This window comes from Camelus ferus, chromosome 18 (assembly GCF_009834535.1).
Source record: "Camelus ferus isolate YT-003-E chromosome 18, BCGSAC_Cfer_1.0, whole genome shotgun sequence".
Lineage (NCBI taxonomy): Eukaryota > Metazoa > Chordata > Mammalia > Artiodactyla > Camelidae > Camelus > Camelus ferus.
In genome coordinates this window covers 35,574,444-35,592,564 of record NC_045713.1, presented here as the reverse complement: position 1 = coordinate 35,592,564, position 18,121 = coordinate 35,574,444, and the positions used below count along the sequence as shown (strand labels likewise).

General features: G+C 43.0%; 1 protein-coding gene across 3 annotated transcripts in view; it reads right to left on the bottom strand.

Moving 5' to 3' along the window:
- Positions 1-18,121, bottom strand: part of ABCC6 (ATP binding cassette subfamily C member 6) — a 68,516-nt gene that overhangs the window by 29,039 nt on the left and 21,356 nt on the right. For 2 of the 3 annotated variants that reach the window (XM_014554538.2, XM_006179082.3), the window contains 3 exons: positions 2,729-2,932; positions 2,018-2,164; positions 362-449 (listed from right to left, as the gene is read on the bottom strand). In XM_014554538.2, coding sequence (XP_014410024.2) covers positions 362-449; positions 2,018-2,164; positions 2,729-2,932 — 439 coding nt within the window. The remainder of the gene's footprint in view (positions 1-361; positions 450-2,017; positions 2,165-2,728; positions 2,933-18,121) is intronic. The other variant, XM_032460973.1, reaches the window with a different exon arrangement.

Genomic DNA, 18,121 nt, shown 5'->3' with positions numbered 1-18,121 from the left:
CTGAGCTTGGTGAGTCTCATCATAGGATGGTCCTCGTCATTGCTCTGACTTTGTTTTCTGGCTTGATGAACACACTGCCTGGACTTTCGGCACAAGGACAAGGACCTGGTCTGTTAGAGTGTGTGCTACTACACACCCACAGTCACACACAGTAGGTGCTCACAAGTAGTCGCTGAGAGACCGGCAGAAAGAAGCATCTCAGTGCCTGTTTCCAAGTTACACGGTGGATGGCATGGTCCACACACACCATCCCATTGCCAGCAGACCCCCGTGGGGACCCTGGAATTCCATTAGTGGGAAGGGGGAGCCCTGCTGGTCCCCTCATCCCTCCCACACCCCTTCTGGTGAACTCAGCACTCACCACATCTGGAGGGACTTGAGTCCACGGCCCCAGGGTCAATTTCTTCCAGGCAGAGGAAGGTGGCCAGGCGGTCAAAGGACACCCGGGCCTGGGGACACCAAAGTCCCAAGTCATCCACACCAGAAGAGCAAAAACAAAACCAAAATACTAAAACTCAGACTTCGGGTGTTGGGTGTCTCAAGACGGTGGGAAAGCTTCCTACCTACCAATCCCCATGCATTTATAAGGCACCAGCACAAAGCCTTCCAGGTCATGGAAAATGTTGCACGTGGGGTTGGTGACAACAGAGGTGGTGACCCCATACCTCCTGGCTCCTGGTTAGCATAACTGGAAGGAGCTGGGAGAGGTGATCAGGCAGGCTTACTGACCCTGGCTGATTCACAAGGGGAAGCAAGTGCCAGGCTGATGAAAGGCAGGGCATTTCTCTTATCCCACAGCTGGCTCCTTAATTCCAAGGACATAGTCCTACAACAGGACAATTTATGTCCCACAACTGCTGGCTAAATCCAAGGACATACCCCAGTATCTCTTTCTTTGTTATCTCTCTCCCCCTGAAGTTTCTGTTTCAGGGCTGAGCTCCAGGGGAGAGAAGAGCCACTGGTAGAAGATGATTGGCACCACGGGAGTGAAGACAATGACGGCTGAGCCTTCCAATAAAAGACCCCGCGGCCCCATCAAGGGCTGGAGCCGTCTCTACCAGCCACCTGGCTGACGGCTCCCCACACGCATGTTTTCTTTTCCTCTCTCTCTCTGAGCAATAAAAACTGCTCTTTTTGATTCAGTTTGTCTCTCTGTCTCTGTTGAGAATCCTTTCTCAGTCAGCGGGCAAGAACCCACACATTTGGGGGAATCTTCCAATTTGGGGGTCCCTCTATCTGATAACAGGTCCAGCTGCCATTCTGCAGACCAGACCCAGGAAGCAGATGGTGGCTTTTCCCATAGCGTCATCTGGCCTTTATCAGGAATGATTCCAATCTTTATCCACCTGGGGGCGCTCTCTCCACTCCCAGCCCCAAACCCATCTTCAGGGATGAAAGAGGTGAGCATTCAAATAGGGATGGCTTAGAAACATTCCCAGACATAGAAAACAAACATAGAAGGGGTGAACTGAGAGTTCAAGATTTGCAGATACTAATATATACAAAATAGATAAACAGCAAGTTTATACCATACAGCACAGGGAACTATATTCAACATCTTGTAGTAACTTATGGTGAAAAGGAATATGAAAATGAATACATGCATGTTCGCGTATGACTGAAGCACTGTGCTGTACACTAGAAATTGACACAGCATTGTAAACTGACTATACTTCAATAAAATAGACATGTATACAAAAAAAACCCAGATATGAATGGCTCAGGTAGACAACTGACTTCTCATTTTCATCACAACCAAGGAGGCACAATGTAAATTGAGACAGTGAAGGAAGAGAAATGAAGTGAAACTGATCTGTATAAAAAGGGAACCAGAATGAACTTCTGCACAGGGAGTTGCTGGGTCCGTGAGGCTGCCTATGTTGAGGATGTCTGCTGGTGTCTTTCCCTGCTCCTCCGCCCTCCCACCTCTCTCCCCACTCCGCTCCATTGCTCCAGCACAGCCTTCTGCATCCCTGCAAGGCTCCTGCAGGCCAGCGTCCCCTCCCCGCTGCCTCACCTGGACGACGGAGTGGATGGAGAAGGGCAGGAAGGCCTGGGCCTTGTTGAGGATGTTGAGAACCGTGAGAGTCACGAAGGCTTTCTCGGCGTCCATGGCACTTTCCTCGGCCACCAGAGTATGGACAGTAAACACAACCAGTGCCACCTGGGTGGGAGACACAGGTGGTAACATTGAGCGGCTAAGCGTGGCCAGGGAAGGCAGGCCAGCCACTGTATCTCCAAGGGTCCATGTGGCCACGCCTGCCATGTTGGAATGGGTTCCCCTCCACCCAGATCTCCCCCCAAATTCTGCTGTTGATGGAGTTGTTTCTAAGTATCAGAAACTCTTGGTTCCAGGCATTGAGGGACATCACAGTTTTCCATCTTGGTAGCATTTCTGTGGTTCTAGACATAGGTGAGACTTGTGACTAGAATCTCTGGGAGGATGACTCTGGGGAACCCCGGGTATCAGCAGCACTCCAGGGCTCTAGGTACTGCGGTTCCAGATGTCGCTAGGGGGTGGTTCCTGTCCTGGGCTTCGTGGTGTTTTGGTTCTAGGTGCCGTTGAAATGATGGTCACTTGCTGTGACAGTCCCTCTATGTGATGGTCAGTGTGATGGTCACTTGGTGTGATGGTGACCCTGTGATCCTATATGGGGAGCCGTCATCCCCCGGCCCCAGCACTCCCTCCCCCAGCTCACGCTCTGCAAGGAGACCAGAGTGACATCACCAGAAATGTGGACAACTGGAAGGACACCAGAGATACTGAGAAGAGGAGGCTGGAGGTCCTCAAGGCGCCCAGCTCCTGGGCCCGGATACGCAGGACTCTGTCCAGAAAGGCTCCCTCCCAGCCGTGGTACTTGACCGTCCTCACGTTCCTGAGGATGCAGCTGGTGAGCCGCGCCCGAGCATCCTTCTGCCTCATTTGCTCTTCCTGGGACCGGAAGAAAGAAGAGAGGAGAGGATAGGGACAAGTCTAGAATTCTCCTTCCTGCCACATTCCCCCTTCACCAAATCCTGCTGATTCTATGTCCAAACCAGGCCCCAACTGTCTTCTCTCAGCATCTCTGTCCCTATAGTCCTGGTCCAAACCACAGTCATCTTGCACCCAGTCCTCTGCAGGAGCCTCCTCCCTCCCGTCCCTCTTATGCCCTCATCTCGGGTGGTGGAAGGTGCCCCCAAAGCCCAGGGAAGAAGTGGAGACCTGAACCAGCCTGGGTGTGGTGCCACCTGGAAGGCTTCCTGGAGGTGGAGGTGACCCAAGTTACATTTTAAATGACGAGGAGGTGCTGAGCAAGCAGAGAATGAGTGGATGGAGGGGGTCATGATGGGGAGGACGTCCAGTGTGGTCAGAGGAGGGGATGGGGCTAAGACGAGGGCACTGGGCTGGATCACGCTGGGACTTGAAGTCAGGCAGAAGAGTCTGGGGGCCACCATGCTTCACCATGGAGGGGCATCGTCAGGGGGCAGGTGTGTGGACAATGTCTTAGGGAGGCCCAACGGGAGGCCAGAGAAACAGTCTCTGTGAGACCAACCTCCCTCCCTCCCCACCTCCATTAGGTCATAGGTATTTACTGGGCACCTCTGTGTGCCAAGCACGATTCTAAAAGCTGAGATGACATCAGTGAGCGTCCCTGCGGCTGGGAAGCTCTGAGTCTGATGAGAGAGACAACACAAGGAAGAGCCAGGTGTGTCCCCCAGCAGGTGACAAAGTGACAACAAACAGGGTAGGCAAAGGAGGTGCGCTGCAGTAGGTGGACGGGAGGGGAGCGAGGGTGCTCCTGGCAGAGAGAACAGCAAGAGCAAAGACGCCCCTGCCCCAGAGTGGGGCTGGTTAGGGTGGCAGAGCGCAGTAATAAAGGTTGAAGTTTTATGCAGTTATCAGAGGTTCAACTCCTCTCCCTAAGAAAATGTTTATAACCAACACTCTCTCACTCTTCGTCCCAATCCTCCTAGCTGGGGTCCTCCTCACACTGATTAAATGAAGAGTCCTAGGCTAAATGCAACTCTGGAAAGGACCCAACCCTGTAGGACCCTTTGGCTACTACAAACTATTGCCGACGCAATTAAATTATTCACCAAAGAACCACTGTGACCAGCCACATCCTCCATCTCCACATTTATCACTGCACCAATCTTAGCCCTAACCCATGAACTCCCCTCCCACTTACCCTACCCTCTCATCAACATAAACTCAGGGCTGTTATTTATACTCGCTATGTCAAGCCTAGCCGTCTACTCCATCCTGCGATCTGGGTGAGCATCCAACTCTAATACGCGCTACCAGGGGCCCAACGAGCAGCAGCACGAACAATTTCATAGGAAGCAACATTAGCAATCACCCTGCTATCAGTGCTTCTCATCAATGGACCTTTTACACTTTCAACATTAATCACAAGAACACCTAAGAACGATTTTTCCCAGCCTGACTCCCAGCCATTGTATGCTTTATCTCTACCCAAGCACAAACTAGTCAAGCCCCCCTGGACCTGACAGAAGGGGAATCAGAGTTAGTATCTGGAGTCAACAAAGAATAGGCGACAGGTCCGACTGCCGGGTTTTCCCTCGCAGAACATGCCAACACTATCATAATAAATATCTTCACCACGATTTTATTCTTCGGAGCGTCTCCTAATCCTCACACACCAGAACTGCATATGGCCAACTTCCTCGTTACAATGCTTCTATTGACAGTGTCCTGCCTATGAATTCGAGCATCCTACCCACGATTCCAACAGGATCAACTCACACGTTTATTATGAGAAAATTTCCTACCACTAGTATTAGCCCTATGTATGTGAAACATCGGATCACCCATCCTAACATCAAGTACCCCCCCGCCACAGACATAAGAAATATGTCTGACAAAAGAGTTCCTTTGATAGAGTAAATTACAGAGGTTTAAGCTCTCTTATTTCTAAAATGATAGGAATTGAACCTACCCCTAAGAATTCAGAATTCTTCATGCTACCATATTACACACTATTCCAAAAGGTTGGCTGAATAAGCTATTGGGCTCATACCCAAAGAATGGTGGCTCACCTCCTTCCTGTGCTAATAAATCCAGACGTCTTTCTAATTATGCTAACCACTATTATTTCCGGAACCACAATCGTAATAGTAAGCTCATTGATGACTTATCTGAATCGGATTTGAAATGAATATGTTAGCCATTATCCCATTTTAATAAAAAAAAAAAAACTAACCCAAGAGCCATAGAAGTGGATGCACTGAGTATTTAACACAAGCTACCACATCAATACTACTCATGACAGCAATCGTTGTTAGTTTACTTCACTCCGGCCAATGAACTATCACAGACGTCTTTAACCCAACAGCATCGACACTGATAACAACGGCTTTAGGAGTAGCCCCTTTCGAGTGCCCGAAGTAATACATATAATCTAATCTTACTAACATGACAAAAACCTGCACATCTATCAGCACTCTGTTAAATTTTACCACCCATCCACCTACATGTACGATTAACAATAACCATCCCATCCATTATAATTGGAGGATGAGGTGGAAAAACCAAACTCAATTACGAACAATTACAGCCGACTCATCAACTGCCCACCGAGGATGAACAACAGGCATCATGCTGCGTAATCCCACCGTAACAATCCTATACTTACTAGCTCTTATCACAGTAACGCTCTGTTCCTACCATTCGTCCACAGCTCAGCCACAACCACGCTATCATGGTCTCATCTAGGAAACAAAATGCCCATTATCACAGCCTCAATTCTGACTGTCATGTTATCAACAGGAGGTCTCCCAGCCACAATCAGGATTTATGCCTAAAAGAGTAATTATTCAAGAAATAACAAGAAATTATAGCATTATTCTACCCACACTAATAGCCATTACAGCACTACTTAACTTATATTTTTATATACGACTAACATATGCCACAGCACACTAACCATGCTTCCCTCAATAAAGAATACGAAAATAAAATGACAGTTTGATACGCAAAACGATTAATTCTACTGCCAGTACTAGTAGTAACTGCTACACTACCATTACCCTTAGCACCAGTACTCTCAGTACTGGACTAGGAATTTAGGTTAAACCAGACCAAGAGCCTTCAAAGCTCTAAGCAAGTATAATTTACTTAATTCCTGCCCATTAAGGATGGCAAGATTCTACCCTACATCAACCGAATGGACATGAAACACTTTAAGCTAAATCCTCACTGGATTGGCAGGATTACACCCCCATGGAATTTTAGTTAACAGCTAAATACCCTAGTCAATTGGCTGCAATCTACTTCTCTGGCCGTCAGGAAAAAAAAAAAAAAAGGTGGGAAAAGCCCCGATGGAATTGGAGCTGCTGCTTTGAATTTGCAATTCAATCTGTTAATTCACCACAGGACTTGGCAAAAAGAGGGCTTAACCTCTGTCTTTGGATTTACAGTCTAAAGCTTACTCAGCCATTCCACTTACGTTCTTAAACCGCTGATTATTCTCAACACATCACAAAGATAGTGGAACCCTGTATTTGCTGTTTGGTTCTTGAGTGGCATAGCAGGCACTGCCCTAAGCCTAAGCCTGCTTAGATCCCTGCTGAGCTGGGTCAGCCTGGAGCAACAGGGGGATGAGCAAATCTTCGATACAGTTTTAACAGCTCATGCATTTGTATTTTTTGCTATTAATACTACCACTCCCAGTGCCAGCAACCGGAATTACTATTGTGAATGAAAAGTACTGCCAGCCGTATCAGTAAACAGAGGGTGCTGTGGCCATCAAGTCATCAGCCACACATACCACCCCACTGCAGTCAGCGAGAGGGAACGCAGGATGCAGACAAGCAGGCAGCCCCGCCCTGCCTCTGATGCCACCCCCAACCATGCACCCTGAGGGACTCAGAATGTGAAAGAACAGAATACTGGCCCTAGGCAGCTAGGTGCACAGCAAAGGAATGATTTCCATGAGCCCAGACCTTTGCACCTTCCCATACATAGAGAGGCGCTAAATTCCTTAACTTGAGGTATCTGGTTTTCTCTAACAGTAATCTTTTGATGTTCAGATTACTCGGTCTTTGTTGCAAAAACTCCTATATACCCTGGCTTCTACCTTACCACTTTGGTACAGTCCCTTAGAGTGATCTGAGAGGCTGTGTTCTGGGCTCCAGTCCTCAGGAAGTCTGCCGAATAAAACATAACTCTCAACTTTTAGGTTGTGCATTTTATTTCAGTCGACATTATGCTACTGAACAGATCAAAGTCTGAATACAACCCTTTCTGATCCTGCAGGGGGAGGAGACCCTATTCTATATCAACATTTATTCTGATTCTTTGGACACCCCGAGGTTTCCATTCTTATTCTACCTGGTTTCGGAATAATCTCACATATTGTGACCCATTATTCAGGAAAAAAAAAAAAAGAACCTTTTGGATATACAGACGTGGTGTGAGTTACAATATCTATTGGCTTTTTAGGGTTTACTGTATGAGCTCATCACATACAATAATAAATCACAAGGAATCGAACTCTCTTCAGTTGGTTTCACAGGTTCACAGTAGGCATGGACATTAGCACATGAGCACACTTCACATCAGCTACTATAATTATAGACATTCCTACAGTATGTATTTAGCTTACTAGCAACCCTTCACAGAGGCAATATCTAGTGATCTCTCATTATATTATGGGTCTTAGGCTTTATTTTCCTTTTCGCAGTAGGAGGTTTAACAGGCATTGCATTAGCCAGCTCATCCCTAGATTTCATCCTTCAAGACATGTATTTTGTAGCAGCAGCAATTCCACTATGTCTTACTGTTACGGAAACGACAGGCCAGCCAAGAAACAAGCACCACTCGGAGGGTTGGAGTACTCAGATTTATTACACTGGCGGGCTCAGAGGGGCTTCTGCTCCGAAGCTCTGAGCACCTCCAAGACGTGCGCATGAGGTTTTATAGGGTTAAGTACAAGCTTGGGGTATTCGGCCAATAGGCATGGAACAGCTTTAGCAACATCATTATCACAAAAGTAGAGGCAGTGAGGCAGCAAATCAACATTTCAAGGCCAGATAGGTCTCTTTGAAAATCCAGCTGGCTAGCAAAAACATGAACAGGGAATCAGCAAACTGACACTTATTAACTTAGATTTATGAGTTAGCCCAGCAGAACTCAGATCAGTAATCCGACACTTGTTACACTTAGATTTGTGATTTAGCTTGTTAGCCCAGCCGGGCTTTTCCTTCACATTACCAATAGGAGCTGTATTTGCCATCACAGGGGGCTTTGTACATCGATTTCCACTATTCTCGGGTTATACATGTAACTCAACATGAGAAAAAAATTCATTTCATAATTATATTGGTGGGTGTAAACATAACCTTCTTCCCACAACACGTCCTTGGCCTTTCTGGAATACATGACGATATTCTGACTATCCGGATTGCATATACAACATGAAATATTATTTCATCCATAGGCTCATTTATTTCATTAACAGCAGTAATACTGATAGTTTCCATCGTATGAGAAGCATTCACAACAAAGCGAGAAGTCCTAACAGTAGGATTGACTACCACTCATGTGGAATGATTACACAGAAGCCCTCCACCATATCATACGTCTGAAAAGCCCACCTACATCAACCTAAAATAAGAAAGGGAGGAACTGAACTCCCTTCAGTTGGTTTCAAGCCAACAGCATAACCATTATGCCCTTCTCGATAAAAGAGGCAGTTGTAGAAATTTACATAACTTTGTCAAAGTCAAGTCATAAGTGAAAATTCTATATACCTCTATGGCATCCCCTTTTCAACTAGGCTTCCAAGATGCAACATCACCCATCATAGATGAATTATTACACTTTCATGACCAAACGCTAATAATCATATTTTCAATCAGCTCTCTAGTTCTCTGTATTACTTCACTCATGCAAACAACTAAGTTAACACACACAAGTACTGTAGATGCACAAGAGATTGAGACAATCTTAACAATTTTACCAGCTATTATCTTAATCCTAATTGCCATCCCCATTACAAATCTTTTACATAACAGATGAAATCAATAATCCTTCTTTAACTAGAAAAACAATAGGCCATCAATGTTACTCAAGCTGTGAATATACAGACTAGGAAGACTTAAACTTTGATTCCTACGTGATGCCAACATCAGACCCAATACCAGGAGAATTATGATTACTAGAAGTAGATAACTGAGGAGAACTACCAATAGAAATAAGAATCCAAATACTGGTCTCATTCAAAGATGTCTTGCACTTGTGAGCCATCTCTTCACTAGGCTTAAATACAGATGTGGTTCCAGGGTGCCCGAATCAAATAATGCCAATGTCAACACAACCAGGTCTGTCTGTATTAACAGAGGAACGCTCAGAAATTTGTGGCTCAAACCATAGCTTTATGCCCATTGTCCTTGAGATAGTACCATTAAAATATTTTGAAAAATGATCTGCATCTAGAGCCTAAATTCATTAAGAAGGTAAATAGCATTAAATTTTAAAGTCAACAAATGGGAGTGTAAATCTCCCCTTAATAATATGCCACAGCTGGATACATCAACATGATTTATTACCATTGTATCAATAATCCTAACCCTATTCACTATATTTCAACTAAAAATTTCAAAATATACTTATATATCAAATCCAGAACTAAAATCAAATGAAATACAACAAGTTACCCCTTCAGAAACAAAATGACAAAAATTTATTTACCTTTCATTATACCAACCATAACAGGACTCCATATTGTAGTCTTTAAAAAAAAATTTTTTTTTTTGGTGGGGAAAGTAATCGGTTTATTTATTTATTTATATTTAATGGAGGTACCCAGGATTGAACCCAGGACCTCATGCATACTAAGCATGTGCTCTACCACTGAGCTGTACCTCCCCATCCTTATAGTCTTAATCATTATATTCCCGAGTATATTATTCCCTACATCTAATTGACTAAATCAGTAATCATCTTATTTCTATCCCACAATGATTAATTCAACACACATCAGAACAAATAATAGCTAACCATCACTCTAAAGGACAAACGTGAGCATTAGCACTTATATCACTCATTCTATTTATTGGCTCAACAAACCTACCAGGCCTCTACCACACTCATTTACCCCCACAATTCTCAGTAAACTTGGGCACAAGGCGGCTTTCAGCTTTTCACTGCTGAGTATTATGCTGGCTGTAGGTTTGTCAGAAATACCTTCTATTATGTTGAGATATGTTCCCTCTGTACCCACTTTGGTTAGAGTTTTTATCATAAATGGGTGTTGAATTTTATCAAATGCCTTTGCTGCATCTATTGAGATGATCATGTGATTTTTGTCCTTTCTCTTGTTGATGTGGACATGTATACAAACCACCCCCCCAAAACAAAAAAACCACCTTAGTCATGGCAACCCCTCTATGAGCAGAAACTGTAATAACGGTTCTGCCTTAAGACAAAGGCATCACTAGCACATTTTCTCCCCCAGGGAACACCAGTTCCCTACCTCTATGCCAGCAATTATTGAAACCATCAGTTTATTTATTCAACCAATAGTCCTCACTGTACGATTAACAGCCAGTATTAATTACAGCAGGCCACCTATTAATACACTTAATTGGAGGAGCAACCCTCGTGCTGATAAATATTAGCACTGCCACAGCTTTCATTACAGTTATTACCCTTATTTTACTAATTATTCCTGAATTTGCTGCAGCCCTCATTCAGGCCTATGTGTTCACATCACTAGTGAGCCTTTACTTACACGACAATACATAATGACCCACCAAGCCCATGCGTATCACATACTAAACCCAAGTCTCTGACCTCTTACAGGGGCGCCCTCAGCCCTTTTGATGACTAGTGGGTTAGTTATATGATTTCATTTTAATTCAATATGAGTACCATCACTAGCCCTACTGACCTACACCCTAATGGTATACCAGTGATGATGGAATAGCATCCAAGAAAGCACCATGCAAGGTCACCGTACACCAACTGTTCAAAAAGGACTTTGATGGAATGGTCCACCAGAAGCCCTCTTCTTTACTGGCTTCTTCTGAGCCTGCTACCACTCAGGCCTTGCCCCTGCACCTGAATTAGGTGGATGCTGACTGCCAACAGGTATTTGCCCCCTAAACCCATCAGAAGTACCACTTCTTAACACCTCTGTCCTACGAGCCTCCAGAGTACCCACCACAGCCTAACAGAAGGTAATCGCAAACACATCCTTCAAGCCCTCTTTATCACAACCGCCCTCGGTGCTTGCTTCACATTCTTATGAGCCTCAGAATATTACGAAGCACCTTTCACAATTTCAGAGGGTGCATAGGGATTAACATTCTTCACAGCAACGGCTTCCATGGCCTACGTGTAATTATTGGCTCTACTTTTCTAGTTTGCTTCTTTTACGTCAAGTAAAATTTCACCTCACACCTAATCACTGTTTCGGATTTGAAGCCGCTGCTTGATACTGACATTTTGTAGAGGTAGTATGATTTTCCCTTGATGTCTCCATTTATTGATGAGGCTCTTGTTCTTTTAGTACTAATTAGTACAACTGATTTTTCAATCCATCAGTTTTGGTATAGCCCGAAAAAGAATAAGAAGAAGAAATCTCAAACTGGTGTTGTTTACAAATATAGTATTAGCCTCACTGCTTGTATTCATTGCACTCTGATTTCCTCAGCTAAATATTTATAAAGAAAAAACAAGCCCCCTATGAGTGTGACCCTATAGGATCAGCACACCTATCTTTTTCTGTAAAATTTTTCTTAATTGCTATTAAATTTCTTCTCTTTCATTTAGAAATTGCCGTTCTCCTGCCTCTACCAGGAGCATCCCAAACAAATCACCTAAAAACAATACTCATTATAGTATTACTTTTAATTTCACTGTTAGCAATAAGTCTAGCCTAAGAATGAACTCAAAGGACTTGAACGGATTAAATATAATTAGCTTAAACTAAAAATAATTGATTTCATCTAATTTATAAAGATACATGCACTCCAGTGTTCACAGCAGCACTATATACAATAGCCAAGACATGGAAGCAACGTAAATGTCCATCAACAGGTGACTGGATAAAGAAGTTATGGTATATTTATACAATGGAATACTACTCAGCCATAAAAAAGAATAATGCCATTTGCAGCAACATGGATGGACCTAGAGATTATCATTCTAAGTGAAGTAAACCAGAAAGAGAAAGAAAAATACCATATGATGTGACTCACATGTGGAATCTTAAAAAAAAGGAAAAAATGGACACTGTGAACTCATTTACAAAACAGAAACTTACAGACATAGTAAACAATCTTATGGTTACCAGGGAAAGGGGTTAGGAAGGGATAAATTTGGGAGTTTGAGATTTGCAAATGTTAGTCACTATATACAAAAATAGATTAAAAAAACAAATTTCTTCTGTACAGCACAGGGAACTATAGTCAGTATCTTATAATAACCTTTAACAAAAAAGAATATGAAAATGAATATATGTATGTATATGCATGTCTGGGACACTGTGCTATACACCAGAAACTGACACACTGTAAGTGACTGTACTTCAATTTAAAAAAATAATTGATTTCAACTCATTAGATTATTAATTCATAATTATCAAGTGCCTTCAGTATAAATATTACTTTAGCATTTACAGTATCCCTTATAGGACTTTTTTTTTTTTTTGGTAAGGAGAGGGGAGGTAATTAGGTTTATTTAATTTACTTATTTTAGTGGCCGTACTGGGGATTGAACCCAGGACCTTGTGCACGCTAAGTACGTGCTCTACCACTGAGCTCTACCCTCTCCCCCTCTTATAGGACTATTACTATATCAGTCCATCTAATATCCTCCCTACTATGCCTAGAGGGGGTAATATTATCACTATTTGTTATAGCAACCCTAATAAACTTAAATACACACTTCACTCTGGCCAGCATAATGCCAAATATTCTACTAGTATTCGCAGCCTCTGAGGCTGCACTTGGACAATCTTTACTGGTAACAGCATCAAATACACATGGCACTGATTACGTACAAAATCTTAATCTACTGCAATGCTAAAAATGATTAGCCCAGCTATATTAATACTGCTAACTTGACTATCAAAAAATAATATAAAATGAATTAATTCTATAGCCCACAGCCTACTAATTAGTCTCACCAGCCTTCTTCTGCTCAACCATTTCAATAATAGCCTTAATTTTTCACTAGTATTTTTCTGACTTTCTATCAGCACCCCATCAACTCTAACAACACGACCGCTACCTCTAATACTTACCACCAGCCAATTTTACCTGCCCAAAGAATCCACAATCCGAAAACAACTATATATCACTATACTAATTGTACTGCAAATATTCTTAATCATCACGTGTACCACAACAGAGCTAATTTAATTCCATATCCTGTTTGAAGCAACACTAGTTTCAACGCTAATTATAATTACTCGATGAGGTAACCACACAGAACGACTCAACGCAGGCCTTTTTTATTCTACATGCTAGCAGGATTCCCGCCACTTAGTTGCGTTCGTATATACCCAAGAACACCACAGGCTCACTCAGCTTTCTAATAATGCAATACTGAACTCGAATAATACCAACTTCTGATGGCATATTCTCCTACAACGAGCATGCACTATAGCCTTCATGGTAAAAACACCCCCGTAAGACCTTCACCTCTGACTCCCAAAGCGCATGGAGAGGGTCCTATTGCAGGATCGACGGCCCTGGGGCTGTTTTACCCAAACTCGGTGGCTATGGTACATTACGGACGACAACAATTTAAAATCCACTAGCAGGCTTTATAGCCTACCCATTCCTTATACAATCTTTATGAGGAATAATTATAATCAGTTCCATTTGTCTCCATCAAACAGACCTACAATCATTCATCGCACATTCCTCAGTCGGCCACATAGCACTAGTAATTGGAGCAATCCTCGTTTACACGCCGTGACACTGCAGAGGGGCTACGGCCCCAGTAATCGCACACAGATTTGCATCACCCAGATTATTCTGCCTGGCAAACTCAAACCGCGATCGCATTCACAGTCGAACAGTGATTCCAGCCCGAGCCTTAGAAATGTTCCTTCCATTCATAGCAACGGGATGACTGCTGGCAAGCCTGAACCCAGCGTTACCCCCAACAGTCAACCAAATGGGAGAACTACTTGTAATCATATCCTCATTCTCATGATCTAACATTACCATCATTTTCATGGGAGTTAACATAATAATTACCACCCTACACTCCTGATACCTATTAATCATGATACAATGAGGCAAACCTACTTATCACATTAACAACATCACAGCATCGTTACCCGAGAACATGCCCTCATGGCTCTCCACATGTTACCCCTTCTACTCATCACTCAACCCCAAAGTCATTTTGGGGTTTATAAACTGTAAATATAGTTTAAGAAAAAAAACATTAGATTGTGAATCTAGCAATAGAAGGCCAAAACTTCTTATTTACCAAAAACGTATGCAAGAACTGCTAATTCATGCCCCCCCTATTTAACAGTATGGCTTTTTCAAGCTTTTAAAGAATAGTAGTAATCTGCTAGTCTTAGGAACCAAAAAATAGGTGCAACTCCAAACAACAGTAATAAATCTACTGGCCTCCTTCTCATTACTCACACTATTCACACTAATGCTCATAATCACCGCCTCCAACATCTACAAAAGGAATCTATATCCATCCTACGTAAAATGCACTATCGCATGCACCTTCACCATCAGCCTAATTCCCACAATAATATTTATTTATTCTGGGTAAGAATTATCTCAAACTGACACTGAATTACAGTCCAAACTTTAAAACTATCACTTAGCTTCAAAATAGACTATTTCTCAAAGGTATCCGTACCAGCTGCACTGCGCGTCACGTGACCCATTACAGACTTCTCAATATGATCTATACACTCAGATCCCAACATCGACCGATTCTCCAAATATTTACTTCTATCCCTTATCACAACATTAATTCTTGTCACCGCCAACAGTCTCTTCCAGCTCTTCACTGGATGAGGAGTTGGGATGACGTCCTTTTTATTAATCGGATGATGACACGGTCAGATACAGCTGTCCTCCACGCAATCTTATGGAACCACCTTGGAGATACCAGATTTGTTACACCAACAGCCTGACTTTTATTTAACCTAAACACAAGGGACCTCCAACAAATGTTTATACTTACCCAAGACTACCCTAACCCACCCTGAATAGGACTTCTCCTGGCTGCGTCTGGAAAGTCCGCCCAATTCCGCATCCACCTTTGACTCCCTTCAGCAACAAAAGGCTCCAGAACAGAACATAAGGCTCCAGTCCCCACCCTCCTCCACTCAAGCACAACAGCAGTGGCAGGTGTTTTTCTGTTCATTCCATCTTATTCTTTAATAGGAAATCATAAAACCATTCAAACTATGACACCATGCCTTGGAGCGATGACCACACTCTTTAAAGCAATCTGTGCACTTACCCAAAATGATAGTTTAAAAAAAAAAAACAAAAAAACTGTTGCCACCTCAAGCCATCTAGGCCTCATGAGAGTAACAGTCGGTATTAATCAGCACTACTTGGCATTTCTCCACATTTGCACACACGCCTTCAAAGCCGTCCTGTTTGTATGCTCTGGATCTACTAGTCACAGCTTAATCGATGTATAAGACGTCCAAAAAATAAACAGGCTATTTAAAGCGATACCTTTTATCACAACCTCCCTCATTACCAGCAGCCCCGCACTAACTGGAAGACCACCCCTTACAGGCTTTTATTACAAAGACCTTATTACTGAAACCACCAACACGTCTTCTACCAGAGCCTCCTCCCTCACGGCTGTGTGCGGTATCCGCAGTATCTTCAATGCACCCCTAGGACGCCTCGCTTTCCCACACTAATTGTAATCACTGAAAACAACCCCCTTCTAATTAACGCTATCAAATACTTACTAGTTGGAAACACCTTTGCTGGTTTTCTCATCTCCAGCAGCATTCCCCCAATAACAATTCCACAAATAACTACACCTTAGTATCTAAAGTCAGCTGCTTTCACAGTAACTATTTTAGGCTTCATTCTAGCATTAGAAATTAACCTCAGGGGGACGGTACAGCTCAGTGGTCGAGTGCGTGCTTAGCATGCACAAGGTCCTGGGTTCAATCCCCAGTAACTTCATTAAAAAAGCAATAATAATAAATAAACCTAACTACCTCCCCCCCCAAAAGAAATTAATCTCACTACCCAAAACCTAAAATTCAATTATCTGTCAAGCTTCTGCAAATTCTCCAACCTCGTAGGATATTTCCCCACTATTATACACCGCTTTTCACCATATCTGAATGTATCAGCAAGCCAAAAATCAGCATCACTCCTACTAGATATAGTTTGACTACAAAATATCCTACCAAAATCCACGGCCCTTGTGCAAATAAAATTTTCTACTCTAGTATCAGGCCAAAAGGTTTCAAACTATATTTCCTCTCTTTTCTCATCACCCTAACTCTAAGCATAACTATTTAATTACCACGAGTAATCGCCAAAGTATCAACTACCCCAATAAGCAAGGCTCAGCTGGTAAGGATCACCAATTACCCTAACTATATAGCGATTCCCACCGCTTCCTCACTAAAAACTCCAGACTCACCTGTATCATTAATTGCCCAGTCCCTTATTCCAGTAAACTGAAACACAATCCCCACCTCTTCATCTTTCAAAACAGAAAGAACCATAACAGGTTCCATTACCAATCCCGAAAGAAATGCTCCCTGCATGGTTTTATTAGAAACCCAAACCTCAGGATACTTCCTAGTAGCCACAGGTATTGTATAACCAAATACCACCACCATCCCTCCTAAATAAATTAAAAACACCATTAAAACGACCCGCCAAAACTCAACACAGTTCCACCACCAACACCACCACTCTATCCAAGTCCGCTGTAAACAGGTGAAGGTTTGAAGAAAAAAAACAACCAAAAGACAAAAATAGTACTTGAAATAAACGAAATGTGTGTGATCATTATTTGTCCACGGAATCTAACCATGACCAATGATTTGAAAACCATTGTCGTATTTCAACTATAAGAACATTAATGATCAACATCTGAAAGTTACACCCACTAATCAAAACTCTTAACGACGCATTTATTGATCGATCTTCCTGCTCCATCAAATATTCCATCCTGATGAAACTCTAGCTCCCTATGAGCCGTCTGACTAATTATACAGATCTGAACAGGGTTCTTCCTAGCAAAGCATCACATGTCAGACACAGCGACCGCTTTCTCATCAGTTACACACATTGTTCGAGACAAGAACTACAGGTGAATTATACAACATCCACAAGCAAACGGAGCCTCCATTCCTGTAGGATGAGGCTTATATTATGGGTCCTGTGTTCTCCTAGAGACATGGAATACTGGAGTTATCCTCTTGTTTACAGTAGTTATAGCACTGATAGGTTCCATATTACCCTGAGGACACACAGGCATCACCAGCCTCCTCTGAGCAATTCCATACATTGCCACCACCCTAGTGGAATAAACCTCAGGTGGCTTCTCAGTAGATAAAGCAAGCCTTGTGCGATTCTTTGCTTCCCACTTTACTCCACCCTTTATCATCACAGACTTAGCAGATGTCCACCTCTTACTCCTTCACAAAACTGGCTCTAAAATCCCACAGGAATCTCATCCGACATAGATAAAGTCCCACTTCACCCCTATTACACAATTAAAGATATTCTAGGTGCTTCATTGGTAGTACTAGGACTATTAATACACGTCCTGTTTTCACCCGATCTGCTAGGATCATCTCACCCAGACAATTATACCCCAGCTCACCCCCTCAATACACCCCCTCACGGTAAACCGGAGTGGTGTTTCCTATTTGCATAAGCAATCCTACCATCAATTCCCAACAAACTAGGAGGCATGCTAGCCCTTACCCTTTCCATTTTAATCCTAGCATTCATGCTAATACTCCACACACCTAAACAATGGAGCATAATATTCCAACCCCTTAGCCAACGCCTATTCTAAATTCTAGTAGCGGACTCATGGACACTAAGTTGAATTGGAGGAAAGCCAGTCGACCCCCCATTCATTGTTATTGGACAACTAGCATCCATCTTACATTTCCTTTTAATT